The sequence below is a fragment of the Melopsittacus undulatus genome (assembly GCF_012275295.1).
Source record: "Melopsittacus undulatus isolate bMelUnd1 chromosome W unlocalized genomic scaffold, bMelUnd1.mat.Z SUPER_W_unloc_9, whole genome shotgun sequence".
NCBI lineage: Eukaryota > Metazoa > Chordata > Aves > Psittaciformes > Psittaculidae > Melopsittacus > Melopsittacus undulatus.
In genome coordinates this window covers 448,249-463,892 of record NW_022993951.1, presented here as the reverse complement: position 1 = coordinate 463,892, position 15,644 = coordinate 448,249, and the positions used below count along the sequence as shown (strand labels likewise).

Sequence of the window (15,644 nt, the reverse complement as noted above, 5' to 3'; positions counted from 1 at the left end):
GCTTGCTCACACACCCCCTCCTTCCTCCCCCTGCTCCCGGACGGATGGGGACGAGAATCAAAAGAATGTAACTCCCATAGGCCGAGATAAGAACAGCCCAGTAACTAAGGTATAACACAAAACTACTATTGCTACCACCAGTAATAATAATGATAAGAGAAATAAAAAGTGAAGAGAATACAACTGCTCACCACTTGCTGACTGAGACCCAGCCCGACCCGAGCAGAGACCTAGCCTTCCATTAACTACCCCCAGTTTATATGGTGGGCATGACGTGTTATGGTACGGAATACCTTCTTGGTCAGTTTACATCAGGTGCCCTGTCTCTGCTTCCTCCCAGCTTCCCCTCCTCCCTGGCAGAGCATGAGATTGAGAAAGTCCTTGGTCAGAGTAAACATTACTTAGCAACAGCTAAAAACATCGGTGTTATCAGCATTGTTCCCAGGCTGAGAGTCAAAACCACAGCACTGCACCAACTACTAAGACTGAGAAAAATGACTGCTACTGCTGAACCCAGGATACCTATCACTACAGTCCCTAATGAAGAGTCCCTCCCCAGCACCCTTATAGGCTCCCTTCACATACTGGAAGGCTGCTATGAGGTCTCCACGCAGCCTTCTCTTCTCCAGGCTGAACAGCCTCAACTTTCTCAGCCTATCTTCATACAGGAGGTGCTCCAGTCCCCTGATCATACTTGTGTCCCTCCTCTGGACTTGTTCTAACAGTTCCATGTCTTTTTTATGCTGAGGACACCAGAACTGCACACAATACTCCAAGTGAGGTCTCACAAGAGCAGAGTAGAGGGGCAGGATCACCTCCTTCAACATGCTGGTCATGGTCCTTTTAATGCAGCCCAGAATACGGTTGGCTTCATGGGCTGTGACTGCACACTGCTGGCTCAAGTTTCTCATCGATCAACACCTGCAAGTCCTTCTCCACAGGGCTGCTCTGAATCTCTTCTGCCCAACCTGTAGCTGTGCCAGGGATTGCCCCAACCCAGGTGTAGGACCTTAAACTTGTCATGGTTAAGCTTCATAAGGCTGGCATCAGCCCACCTCATAAGCATGTCAAGGTCACTCTGGATGGCATTCCTTCCCTCCAGTGTATCAACCGAACCACACAGCTTGGTGTCATCGGCTAACTTGCTGTGGGCGCACTCAATCCCACTGTCCATGTCATCCACAAAGATGTTGAACAAGACTGGTCCCAACACCGATCCCTGAGGGACACCACTCGTTACTGGTCTCCAGCTGGACATTGAGCCATTGACCAGAACTCTTGGCATGCAGCCATCCAGCCAGTTCTTTATCCACTGAGTGGTCTATCTATCAAATTGATGTTTCTCCAATTTAGAGACAAGGATGTCATGTGGGACAGTGTTGAACGCTTTGCACAATTCCAGGTAGATGTCGTCAACTGCTCTGCCCCTGTCTATCAGTTCCATAGCCCTATCATAGAAGGCCACCAAATTGGTCACAGAATCACAGAATCCCGAGGGTTGGAAGGGACCTCAAATGTCATCTAGTCCAACCCCCCTGCAAGAGCAGGGTAACCTAGAGTACATCACACAGGCACTTGTCCAGGCGGGCCTTGAATATCTCCAACGTAGGAGACTCCACAACCTCCCTGGGCAACCTGTTCCAGTGCTCTGTCACTCTTACAGTAAAGAAGTTCTTCCTGATGTTAACGTGGAACCTCCTATGCTCCAGTTTACACCCATTGCCCAGGATTTTGCCCTTAGTGAAGCCATGTTGGCTGTCACCAAGCACCTTGTTGTTTTTTCATGTGCCTTAGCATGCCTTCCAGGAGAATCTGCTCTGAGATTTTGCCATTTATCCCCAGAAGAGTTCATGAATGGCATCCACCAGCCCTTGTTTGAATAATCTCTGTAAGAGAGCTCTATTTCAGTAGAAAGCTGCTTTGCCTTAGCAGCCAGGTTTTCTGCCATGCACAGCAGGCTCCTGGCCTAACAGCTGATGTGTGTTTTTTAAAACATTTATTAATGATGGTTTTTGCATTCTCCAAATCCATCACATCTGTTCTGTATTTGGTGTCCTTTATCCCTTCCATTCTGACCTCCCTGTAGTCAAAAGCAAGAGATCTTTAAATCCCTACCTGGTTCTCATCTGAAAAATCCTTACTCAGCAACACTCCCAAAGTCAGAGATGTCTCTAGTTCTGCTTTGTGATACCCAGCACATGCATAGTGGGGAAAACTACAAAGAGGAAAGATGAGACTACCAAAGGAAGGGCAGACAGAAACTGGTGAAGAAGGGTCAAAATAAAAATACTAGCTATTAGAAAAAACTAATATTGTCCTACAAACTTAAGAGAAGTTGCCGCGGCCAGGTGGAGGGGAGAAAACACCGATACGATGTAGATTCACAAAATGCTCCGTTTATTGATTACAAGGCTGCTCTTAATATACTGTCTTACACGCGATCACACATTACTTGATTGGCTGCTTCACTTTGCCCACGAGGGATACACGCTCCCCTTTACCTCTCCTGATTGGTTTCACACCTTCGCTTCAGCTTAGCGTTACATCATGCTTCTGCAATTACTGGCATCTTGTTATTGCATTCCTGTTTTGCTGATCTTGACACTTCTTCCTCTTTTAACCTGGGGTCATAAGTTCACTTTCTCACAGCTTGCTGTAAGCCTGTTAAAGCACCCATGTTCGACCCCCAACATCTCCCCCTCTTTTTTCAAATAAGGCGTTCGTCATCTGCTGCATACATTGCATAATACATTGTAACAAACAAGGTCCAAAAAACAAAATTAACAACATAATCGTTATTGGTCCGCTAAACATCATGATTAAACTCCTTAACCAACTACTTATTCCTAATGATTTTAACCAAGAGTCTATAGGATTTGTTTCTACAGTAAGTTCTTTCATATTTTCTTTAAGTTCAAACAATTTCTTGTGAATAGATTCAGAATGATCAGAAAGATTCATACAACACATGCCCAGAAGCATTCTAATGCAAAGGGGATGTGAAGCAGCTGCAGAGGTAAACTGTACAGTGTTAACAGTCAAGGAGTTACACTCCCCCTTTTTTTTTTTTTTTGATCAGACAAAAAGCCATTTATTACAAAGCATTAACTCCTTATATACTATTGCTTACACACACCTACAGCAATTTGGCATATCATGATTGGATACTTGTCTTGAGGACCCTTAGTGACTAACATATAATTGGTTAAGCACAGGTGTCGGAACTTGACCTCGAACGCTTGCCAACAGTCCACAGTTCTCATCACTCAGTGAATTACAGCTTCTTCTTATCTTGCTTGCTTAGGCTTCCTCGGGCCTCCCATGGCCTTGCTGTATCCCTCAGAGTTATTCAGACCTCATGTACCAAATATTCATTTTCCTGTGAGAACACTGTCTCCACATCTTCCCCTTTTTAGTTTTACTAAAAGTTTTTGACAATTTCGTATGTCTGCTCTATCACTGCTGGACTTGTGTAACATTACAACCCACTACTCTAGGCAGCATTATTTCAGTAAGATTAGTCTGATTTGAAGTCACTTGATGTCACCTTTATAACATGTGGCATACCAGTGAATCCTACACACCATGTAACAGGATGGAATAATGAGGATTTAACACATGTGCTCAGTATACTTGTCCATTACCCATGGTCACACATAATAGAACAGATATTACAAAGATTTTACAAAGATTTGTATCATTGCTGTTTCTTTATGTTGTTCTGCGGCTTTACACTTTTCGCTGGCAGTCAGTATGGTCCTGTTGATAGCTGTACACAGCTGGGCCTACCCTTTTTCTCCTGTATGGCTCTCTGATAACAGTGGAGGCCATCCCTCACATCAAGGTCTGGCATGGCATGTGTCCCCACCACTCTACGCCTGCTGGGTTGCAGCCAGCAGCGGAGCTAAAGGATCTTCTTGGTTGCAGACACAGAGGCCAACCCAGTCTTGCCCTTGACTGTGGTAAGCAATCTCAGTCCTTGCACCTTGTTGTCAGTGCAGAGTTTCACCTGCTTCACCCAGTAACAAGTCACTACTACAGCAAAGCACACACAGATTTACATTAGCAGAGTAACTATCACAGAGTGCATCAGCATGTTGAAGATGCTGATGACAGCGAGTGACTAACCAAAGAAACTTCTTACCAGTGGAGTTCTCCCACCCTCTTAATTTGTTCCATTACCTGCTTTATAACACTATCATAATCTTAGAATCTTTTAGCTTTTACCTTAGCATTTTCTAGCAGCTGCTGCAAATTTGCATGTTCTAACATCTCTTTTACAAGTGACAACTCCATACAATACAAGGTATAGTTTCTTATTAGCAACTGGCTAGTAAATACAGGTGGTTTTATACACAAAATCACAACCTCTAATAATAGCTACTTTACAAGCACACATATTCAATCTGTTGCTTTTCAGTTGCCCTCAAGTGATTTTTTTTTGGTTGGTTTTTTTTTTGTTTGTTTGCTTGTTGTTTTTTTTTTTTGGATTACACATGCATATTGTCTGGAAAACAAGCTTGAAGCAATATACATCAAAACTACAGTCATTAATAACAGCTAGAATATGTTATCATTACCCTTTTTTTCTATTTTTTTTCTATTTTTTTTCTATTTTTTTCCTATTTTTTTTCTAATTTTTTTCTATTTTTTTTCTATATTTTTTAATTTTTTTTTCTATTTTTTTTCTTTTTTTTTAATCTTTTTTTTTGTTTTGTTTTCTGTTTTTGTTTTTGGTTTTTTTTTGTTTTTTTTTTTTAAAGTCGCTCACCCTGCTTTGCACAGCTAAAACCACCGGCCTATCGGCAACTGCACTTTTGCATTAACCTTTTCTTGCCCGAAAGGTTAAACTGCTACCTGTTAAAACTTTTACATGAACCTGACAACAAAAAATATACAGAACACTGTCTGCGCTCATTACAAGCACACACAGACACACATATATGCACATGGGATCCCACATACACACTGCACACAACTACAGTATTTGAAACTCAAAATCCAGACAATCATTGCTCCCACTGCACAGTCCCACATACAGGACGTGGCACAAGGACCCTGTAAAGACTATAGGAAACCAGCTCCGAGAAGCATCATCGCAGTGCAAGGTGGCAGGCTCAACCTTAGCGGGCGTCCCCACAGAGGCTCTGCCTCCCTCACATCGCATGAGGCTTGGGCTTTTTTACTGACCAAAATGCACACTCGTTCCGACACAGGTGGCCAGCCTATGTTGGAAGAAGTTGCCAGCAATATCTCTAAAGGTTTCCAAGGGTCGATAGAAACATGGACATACTTATGTTTACCAACTTCAAGTACATGAATATCACAGAGAGACTGTATCAAAGGAGTTGTATACGGGGTCCCAACTCCACGGTCTGACACATTCTGCCCGTTACCCCTGATAAGAGCATACAAGAGACCTTCCCATCTCAGGTGGGAAGCACACACACCACGGGAAACTGTGCAATACATCCACATCCCCCACCCATCTCACTTCTCCCTTTACAGCTACCCATTTATCATGAGGATATGGGGGATATAAATCAGGCTTCTTTTCCGGATGAATAGGCTCCAGGTCAAAAGCACCATCCAGGTCAGCATCGGCATTATCAGGCGTCAGAATCTCAGGATCAGCAACAGCAAACTGGTGAACGTGCACAGGCTCCTTCTCGGGGTCAATAGGGCTCAGGTCGAAAGGATCGTCTTTATCCTCATCTTCAGTCTTCACAGCCATGGCAGCAACCAGCGGAGGTTTGGGGGGGGAGGGGGGGCACGCTGGTCTCCATTATCTCATTTATTTTTTTTTTTTGACTTTAACGTCTCTAAAACAGTTCTCCAAATGACTAACAAACTTTTCACAGCTTCATTGCCTTTCGTGGCTGCATTCCACAGCTTAACTCCTGCCCCATTCCACAAGGACATCTCAAATCCGGTAGACTCATAAATCTCTGGGTAACATGTCTTCGACCATTTCAACATTAACTTTAGGTCTGTCTCTTTAAGGGTTGCTCCCTTCACCTTAGGAAGGACTGAAAACAGCCATAAATCAGGGGCTTCTTCCTTAGTAATTTTCTCCCAAGTCTCAAGATTAAAAGCTTCACCGACTCCCACAATTCTTCCCCTATCTTACGCCATCGATCTTTGGAGAATAACTGTCCCGTATTTTCTAACAACCCCCTTCGTTGGCACCAAAATAAAAAGTCCACAAGTTCCTGTCGGGGTATCGAGTACCCTGTTTTCTTCGCTACGCATAGCACTCCTTCTATCGTAGCCTTTTCTATCGCTGATACAGCGAAACCCATCCCGAACCAGACCGCAGTCTGCCTGACTCACCGGTCAGCCGTGGCCACGTAATTTGAGCTCTTTTCCTGCCTCTCTCGTACAGCCTGCCTCTCTCGGGCAGCCTGCCTCTCTCGGGCAGCCGGGATCTCCACCTTCTCTCGTCCGCGGTCTCTCTCTCTCCTGGTATCACGTCGGGGTCACCAGAATGCCGCGGCCAGGTGGAGGGGAGAAAACACCGATACGATGTAGATTCACAAAATGCTCCGTTTATTGATTACAAGGCTGCTCTTAATATACTGTCTTACACGCGATCACACATTACTTGATTGGCTGCTTCACTTTGCCCACGAGGGATACACGCTCCCCTTTACCTCTCCTGATTGGTTTCACACCTTCGCTTCAGCTTAGCGTTACATCATGCTTCTGCAATTACTGGCATCTTGTTATTGCATTCCTGTTTTGCTGATCTTGACACTTCTTCCTCTTTTAACCTGGGGTCATAAGTTCACTTTCTCACAGCTTGCTGTAAGCCTGTTAAAGCACCCATGTTCGACCCCCAACAAGAAGTAACATTCCCTGATACAGGATTTTGCATCATTTGAAATGTCAAATTTCTTGCACTACTCTTCAACAAGTCCAATAATTTACTGAATTCCCTCAGTATTCACACTCCCAGGGAGTGTGAATACTGAGCACAGAAAATGCCACTGTGATTCTGCCATGTGTCCTGTTAGTATCACAAACTCATTTTCATCAGGATAGATGTCACACTAGAACTGGTCTGAAATTTTATAAATGACAAATGAAGAAAGTTTCAGAGGAAGAATGCCAATTTTTGAACAACAGAAGGTTTGTTCCAAACATCTTGAGTTTCAAAACTCTCCAAATCTCAGCCAAGGTCCCAAGGCTTTGTCCCTTGAGAACAGGAGCAGTGTGGCAGTCTGCTTGGCAGGACTCCCACATCTAGCTCTGAGTCAGCCAGCTATGCCAGAGGTTTCAGTCTGACAGAGTCTGGCAGTGAAATGCCTGGCATGAACCATTAACACTCACAGGGCTCCCAAACACTATATGTAGAACAAACAGGGAGCCTGGAGGAACTGGGTTTGGGTACCAGAAGCTGTGGCTCCTGGGCAGCCCTGTGCAGAATCAGAGGAATTAGACATTTTTGTCAGCCTTGAGATTGTCTATATGGAGCCTAAGCAAATGTCAGATGTACTTCACAGTTAACTGCAGGAGTGCACAGAAAATGTATACATAAATTTTTAATTAGTCTTGAGATGAAGCCTTGTCCAAGTTTCAGCTGTAACAGTTATTTTTCTCCTTCCTAGTAGCTGTGCTGTGCTGTGTTTTGGCTTTAGTCTGAGAATAATGCTGATAACACACTGATGTTTTAGTTGTTGCTAAGTAATGCTGAGACTGCCCCAGGGATAGAAACACAGCCCTACCATCTGCCATGGACTGATCCAGACTGCACCGGAACAGGGGAAAATTCCAGAACACCTGCAATACATTGATGGCATTATTGTGTGGGGTAATACAGCAGAAGTTGTTTTTGAGAAAGAAATCCAAATCCTTCTGAAGGCCAGTTTTGCCATTAAGCAGAATAAAGTCAAGGAACCTGCACAGGTGATTCAATTTTTAGGAATAAAATGGCAAGATGGACATCGCCAGATCCCAACAGATGTGATCAACAGCAGTGCCTCCACCAACTAATAAGAAAGAAACACAAGCTTTCTTAGGTGTTGTGAGGTTCTGGAGAATACACACCCCAACTTAAAATGCAGAACTGTTGTTCACTAAATCTCTTAATAGCAGAACTAGGGACCACTCACTGAAACTGGTAGAACATCGGATAAAAGCACAGATGAAAGAAAATTCTTCGATGTGTAGTGGCTACACAACTTCTCAAACTCGTACCACAGAAAGCTATGGAAACAAACGATGTCAACAGTCTCAGAAGGGAATTAGAGAAATCCATGAAAAGGTCCAAGAGAAAATACTGAAGGAAATGGGAAGGATGAATCCTCTCCTATTACTGTACAGCACTTAGGGATGATACTAGGGGAAAGGAATGCAGAAAGTGGCCAAGTTTGCATTTGCTCCGTAAGTAGCATCCTTTACTGCCTTCTTGGAGAAGGATTACTAGATGCACCAGTGGTCTGGGAGTATCTTATGTTCCTTTAAAAAGTACTGAAACTTCTTCTAAATATCAGTGTTGGTTTAGGTATTCCACAAGTTCTACTGCTGATTAAAAACAAGATAATAATTAGATTAAAATTCCATTAAAAGAAGGAATATTTTAACCCATTCTGTTTTCTTTTTTGTACTTAGTCTGAATGTCAAAGACACACTACTAAACCAATGAACCACACTTAGAGATGCCTAAAGCTTCCTTAGTTAATTTGTGGCATCCTTAATTTGTTTCAGATGCAGTATAGTTTGCTTTGTGAACATCTCTTTTTTCCTATGTCACACTCATTTTTCATCTTGACATATTAAGGTACTGTCACCCTTGTGCACATTAAGCAGGTGCTAAGTATTAACCCTCATGCAGAGACAATCTGGATGCTTTAGCGGCTCTAGAGCAAACCTTCAGGAGCTCCATCACATTCACACACAGACATGCTCAATGAGCCTGGTTTCACATGAGTGTTATCTTTAGATTTTGCTGATCATTTTCTCCAGTTTGTCAGATTAAATAAAATTACAGGGATGCATTGTATACACCGAAACAACAATTTGCTCACTATATGTTGATCTGTTAATCGTTAATTCTAGGAAATGTCACTTTTTCTATTTAAGTTTCTCTCATATTTAATTTAGATCTTTCTTCTGGTTAAATTTCTGTCAGCTAGCATGCAGGTAGTTAAAATACTGTGATAAGATCTATAGTTTCTTATATCATATATTAATTTACAAACTGAATATAGTTCTCAAACAAAGAAGAATATAACAAAAAATAAAATTATTACTATAAGGCTTTTTTTTTGAGTTGGATTGTCTGTGAGAATTAATCTTCTACTATTTTCTCTTCCCAACAGTATTTAAAATAGAATCATAGAATCATAGAATAGTTAGGGTTGGAAAGGACCTTAAGATCATCTAGTAATAGATGTGGCATAATCTTCAAAACTAGGTAGATAATCAGTACAGTTGGTCTGACACATCTTCCATTCAGTGTTCATGTGTGCCTTTGAATTTGTAAGTTCTTTAAACTTTTTTGGGAGATTTAACTCTCTAACTACATATAAGTAGCTTATTAGCAATAAGCAACACAGAAACACAGGGTCAAGCAACACAGTAAGGACTGAATAGATAAAAGTGAAATACATAAAATTCTGCCTCAATCAGATAATTGCTTTCAGTATATTATTCCCAATTATATTAGTTTTCTATTATTAATTTCACAAGTTCATTTTTGTTTGTAAGAATATTTGTCAAAATATATGCAGTAGCAAAACCTTATCAAAAAGAAACATGCCATAAGAAATTATTCATAATTTTAAAAATTCAAGCATATGGTGATTTCTACACTTGTAGATAACTGAAAACAAATTTCAAGTTCTGCTGGCTTCAAATGATATTTTTTTCAAATTGATGATCTAATGTAATTTGTCAGTGTTTGCATTGCACCTGTTACATCCTCTATTCACTGTAGTAAAGGCGATGCTTTAGATGGTGTCTCTTCATTTAACAATGAAAAAGAGTTTTATGATTGACTGAAATAACAGACTTTTTAACAAACGTGTTTCTGTGTATAAATACATGTGTACGCACATGCACATGTTATATGATGAGGCCAAATGATGCACCAATCAAATACTGTTAACCACACTATGTATTTTAGCATCACACATTGTAACTGCAGTGTATATACAGGCATTTCACACACTGTGAGCAATTCCATGGGCCATTGCCAGCTGAGAGGTATCAGACACTTCAGGTACCTACATAAACATCAAGTTTTGCTAATTTAAAATCAGGGTAAGTGATTTTGGTTTAGAGAGTCATCTGTTATGAATTCGCCATTCATTCCTATTCCAAAAGAATTTTTACTTGGATAGTGGTCATTTAAACTATAAAATTTAAATCTATGTTCTAATATTAATGTCATCTGCCCTTTAAAAATTCTTGGCTATTTGATACCAGAAGCTGGAACAGGTCAGCTTTGTCAGGAGTAAAGAACAGAACAAACAAAGGTGCTTCTTAAAAACAGTGTATTGTGGATTTATATCTATTTAAACAACAGATTTGGAGAATGTGCTGGTTTTGGCTGGGATAGAGTTAATTTTCTTCATAAAAACTATTTTAATGAACAGAGTGACTTTAAACTCTTCCTCAATGTCCTACCTCTGCTTTATTTTTCATGGCAATAGTGTGAAACATCTGTAATTAGAAAAAGAGCATTGCATAAAAATCTTGTAAAGATATTTTCAACACTCCAGCTCAGCATTGTTACCAATCATTATATATTGCCTATTACCGAGGAACTGTAAATGTAAGCAAAGTAATAGTTTACAACTCATACACAGTGTAATTCAGAATAAAATCTCTTTTAAAATTGATGTACTATTATTCTCATTCATTTTTAAGGAGGGACTGTATCTTCTTTGTCATAGTTCCCTTTTTTCCATACTGCTGGGTACCTTCCAAAAATGGCATCAGCACTAATATTTTATATGTACAAAGTACAATATCATACCCATTAGTCAAAAGTCAGTAACTACTTTTGACTGTAAATGTAATGAGCAGAAGCTTGGGGTGAGGGCAGAGGATGGCCAACTGCTGCTTCTAACACTACCCACAAGGGTAAGTGGAAGAGAATGCCAGTTGTGTCATCTTATTAGGAAGTCCCCCAACTTACTGACATGTAGAGATGTGCCATAACTTTGTATTCAGGTTGTCACTTGAAACTGATAATGACATTTTGGTCACCATAAAAGGAAGAAGATGTACCTTTGAAAGACGGGATTTGAACTAAACCTGTCAAGTTTTTCCAAAGCTGATCGCCCCAAATTCATATGAAAGTCTATGATACACTTGCTTTTCAAAGCAGAACTGGATCCCATTAACAGTACCAGTCCCACATGCTATATAATTCACTGGATCTACAGGTTGTCTGATAAGAGAACAAAAAGTATTGCATATTGGAATATAGTAAGAATGGCTTGAGGCCACATTTGACTAGCCAGGCACATTTTTTATTTATCAAATTTATCATGTAGAGGCTACTGTAAATACTGAGCTGTATTTAAGCCAAAAGAAAGTATCACTCCATTTTTTTGAAGATTGAGATATAATTGTGCTTTGATTCTTTCCCTCTGAAAGGTTCTTCTTTGGCCAGTGGAAGCTTGAATCTGCCCAGCACTGTGAAAAGGAAACTAGACAGGGAGAAAGATTATGTCTTCGATAAGAGACTAAGATACAGCGTGCGTCAAAACGAAAGTAACTGCCGGTTCAGGGACATTGTAGTCCGGAAAGAAGATGGTTTCACACATATTTTGCTGTCGAGTCAGACTTCAGATAACAATGCACTGACCCCAGAGGTAAGCATGTAGCCATAAAAGCCAAAGAAAGCCATCCTAATGCGTGGGTTATCTTGAAAACATTGCACTTCAACTGGATTTTATGTATATTTTCCCTAATTAATTCTCTTAGAAAAGAAATACAGAGTTCAGATATATCTAACTTTTTCATGCTTGGGATTCCAATCTAAAAGAACGCAAAGGAAATAAATTTTTAATTTACTTGTCTGAAACCAAAAATCAGAAGAAAGGAATGGCAGAATTAGTATGTTCAGCAAGGAGTTGAGTGAAGCAATTTTTCTCATGTTGAAGTTACTGATACTTACTATCCTTGGGAGAAATCTGGTCTTTTTAATAATTTAAATAGTGCTCCAGTTGTTGCAAATGGAGAATTTCAGGCTATATGCTGAGACAATAATTCTAAGAGTGTGTCTTGATTCCCAATTACTTTTTTTCTGAATCACATTATGAGCCCTTATTTGTGAAATCTTAACCAATTAGGGGCTCTCTTCTCAGCTGAATTCATACAGTTGTACAACATATAAGTGATATTAATGAATCCCCTTGTTCCAAATCACAGAATCAGAGAATCCCAAAGGTTGGAAGGGACCTCGAAAGATCATCTAGTCCAACCCCCCTGCAAGAGCAGGGTAACCTAGAGTACATCACACAGGAACTTGTCCAGGCAGGCCTTGAAGATCTCCAACGTAGGAGACTCCACAACCCCCCTGGGCAGCCTGTTCCAGTGCTCTGTCACTCTTACAGTAAAGAAGTTCTTCCTGATGTTAATGTGGAACCTCCTGTGCTCCAGTTTACACCCATTGTTCCTTGTCCTATCACTGGATATCACTGAAAAAAACCTAGCTCCATCATCCTGACACCCACCCTTTACATATTTGTAAACACTGATGAGGTCAACCCTCAGTCTCCTCTTCTCCAAGCTAAAGAGACCCAGCTCCCTCAGCCTCTCCTCATAAGGGAGGTCTTCCACTCCCCTAATCATCTTTGTGGCTCTGCGCTGGACTCTTTCAAGCAATTCCCTGTCCTTCTTGAACTGGGGGGCCCAGAACTGGACGCAATCCTCCAGATGCGGCCTCACCAAGGCAGAGTAGAGGGAGAGGAGAACCTCTCTTGACCTACTAACCACACCCTTTCTAATGTCCCCTAGGACGCCATTTGCCTTCTTGGCCACAAGGGTACATTGCTGGCCCATGGTCATCCTCCTGTCCACCAGGACCCCCAGGTCCCTTTCCCCTTCACTACTTTCCAGCAGGTCAACCCCCAACCTGTACTGGTACATGGGGTTGTTCTTCCCCAGATGCAAGACTCTACACTTGCCCTTGTTGAATTTCATCAAGTTTCTCCCCGCCCAACTCTCCAGCCTGTCCAGGTCTCACTGAATGGCAACACAGCCTTCTGGTGTGTCAGCCACTCCTCCCAATTTAGTGTCATCAGCGAACTTGCTGAGGGTACACTCAGTTCCCTCATCCAGGTCATTGATAAAAATATTAAACAGCACTGGTCCCAGCACCGACCCCTGAGGGACTCCACTAGTCACAGACCTCCAGCTAGATTCTGCCCCATTGACCACAACTCTCTGCCTTCTTCCTTTCAACCAGTTCTTGATCCACCTCACTACCTGATCTTCAAGACCACACTTCCTTAGCTTATCTATGAGGATGCTGTGGGAGACAGTATCAAATGCCTTACTGAAATCAAGAAAAAACACATCTACCGCTCTACCATCATCCCTCCACCTAGTCACTTCCTCATAGAAGTCTGTAAGGTTGGTCAAACATGACTTCCCCCTCATAAAATCATTTTGTCTGTTCTTAATAACCCCCTCATCCATGATATGTCAAGAGATGGAGTAAAGAATACGTTGTTCCATCACCTTTCCAGGGACAGAGGTAAGGCTGACTGGTCTATAATTACCCGGGTCCTCCTTCTGGCCCTTCTTATAGACTAGTGTGACATTTGCCATCTTCCAATCCTCAGGCACCTCTCCCGTTTCCCACGGTTTACCAAAGATGATGGAGAGTGGCCTAGCAATGACCTCTGCAAGCTCCCTCAGCACCCGTGGGTGCATTCCATCCAGACGCATCGATTTATAGATGTCCAGATTGCATAGCTGATCCCTAACCCAATCCTCATCTACCAAAGCAAACTCCCCCTTTGTCATGAATCCGTCTGGGGCTATAGGAATCTGGGGCCCCCGGGGAGAATCTGCAGGGGTAAAGATAGAGGCAAAGAAAGCATTCAGCACCTCCATATATATCCAGCACCTCTTCTTTATATCCTCTGTCTCCAGGGCACCCACCTCGTTCAACAGTGGGCCTATATTGCCTCTTGTGTTAGTTTTATTTGCTATGTCTTTGAAGAAGCCCTTTCTATTGTCCTTAACACGACTAGCAAGATTAATTTCAAAGAAGGCCTTAGCTGTCCTAATTGCCTCCCTACATCCTCTAACAACTGTCCTATATTCCTCCAAGTGGCCAACCCCTCCTTCCATAATCCATAGATTCTCCTTTTCCACTTGAGTTTGCCCAGCAGGTCTTTTTTAACCACACTGGTCTCCTAGATCTCTTACTTGATTTCCTACTCATTGGGACGCTCTAATACTGAGGTTGGAAGAAGTGGTCCTTGAATGCTGACCAACTATCATGAGCCCCTTTACCACCTAGTAACCTTTCCCATGAGACTTCCCTTAGCAGTTGATTGAAGAGGCCAAAGTTGGCCCTTCAGAAATCCAGAACTGTGGCCTTGCTAGGTATTCTATTCCTCCCACACAGGATCCTAAACTCCACCATCTCATGGTCACTGCAGCCAAGGCTGCCATTGACCATCACCACTTCAACCAGACCCTCCTTGTTGGTGAGTACTAAATCTAGCAGCGCTCCTCTCCTAGTTGGTTTGTCCACCATTTGCATTCAGAAGTTATCATCAATGCACTGGAGGAACCTCCTAGACTGTGAATGACTGGCTGTGTGAGTCTTCCAGCAAATATCAGGGTAGTTAAAATCCCCCATGAGGACTAAGGCATGTAGTCGTGAGGCTACTTCCAGTTGCCTGTAGAAAGCCTCATCAACTCCTTCGTCCTGATCAGGAGGTCTATAATATACTCCCACAACTGTATCACCCGTACCAGTCTGTCCCTTAATTCATACCCACAGGCATTCCACTTGCTCCTCATCTTACCCCGGACAGAACTCAATACATTCTAGTCGCTCTCTCACATAAAGAGCAACTCCACCACCTCTCTTTGCTGACCTATCATTCCTAAAAAGGACATAGCCATTCATGACCACATTCCAGTCATGTGAGCTGTCCCACCATGTCCCTGTAATTGCCACTAGAACACAACCTTTAGACTGCACACAGACTTCTAACTCCTCCTGTTTATTCCCCATGCTGCGTGCATTGGTGTACAGGCATTTCAGGGAGCTAGCAGAGCACGCTGATGGAACCCTTGGGAGGCAGGAGGCCTTCTGGTCTTCATTAATACTAGAGCAATGCCCCACTAGTTCAAACCCAGCTACAACCCCCTCGCACACTGAATCTAACCTGAAGCTCTGTGAGTTAGCTCTGTTAACTCTTGTCCTAGTACCCTTTTTCCCCTCGGGACAGGGTCTAAACTATCCTTTCCCACAAATGAAACAATAGATTGATAGTCCTCCCTAGTCCACCATCCTTCAAGCCCTAGCATGTTTCTCTTGGGCTTGTCCCTAAGAGGCCCAGTTAAATCCCCTCCCCCCTTCATATCTAGTTTAAAGCCCTGTCAATAAGTCCTGCTAAACCCTGCCCCAAAACCCTTTCCCCCTCTGGGACTGGTGTATC

General features: G+C 42.3%; 1 protein-coding gene across 1 annotated transcript in view; it reads left to right on the top strand.

Annotated features, from left to right (window-relative positions):
- The window catches only part of LOC117435843 (chromodomain Y-like protein 2), a 78,319-nt gene that overhangs the window by 43,108 nt on the left and 19,567 nt on the right, over positions 1-15,644 (top strand). Inside the window, exon 3 of the mRNA XM_034073863.1 lies at positions 11,611-11,828. Within this exon, the coding sequence (XP_033929754.1) occupies positions 11,611-11,828 (218 nt within the window). The remainder of the gene's footprint in view (positions 1-11,610; positions 11,829-15,644) is intronic.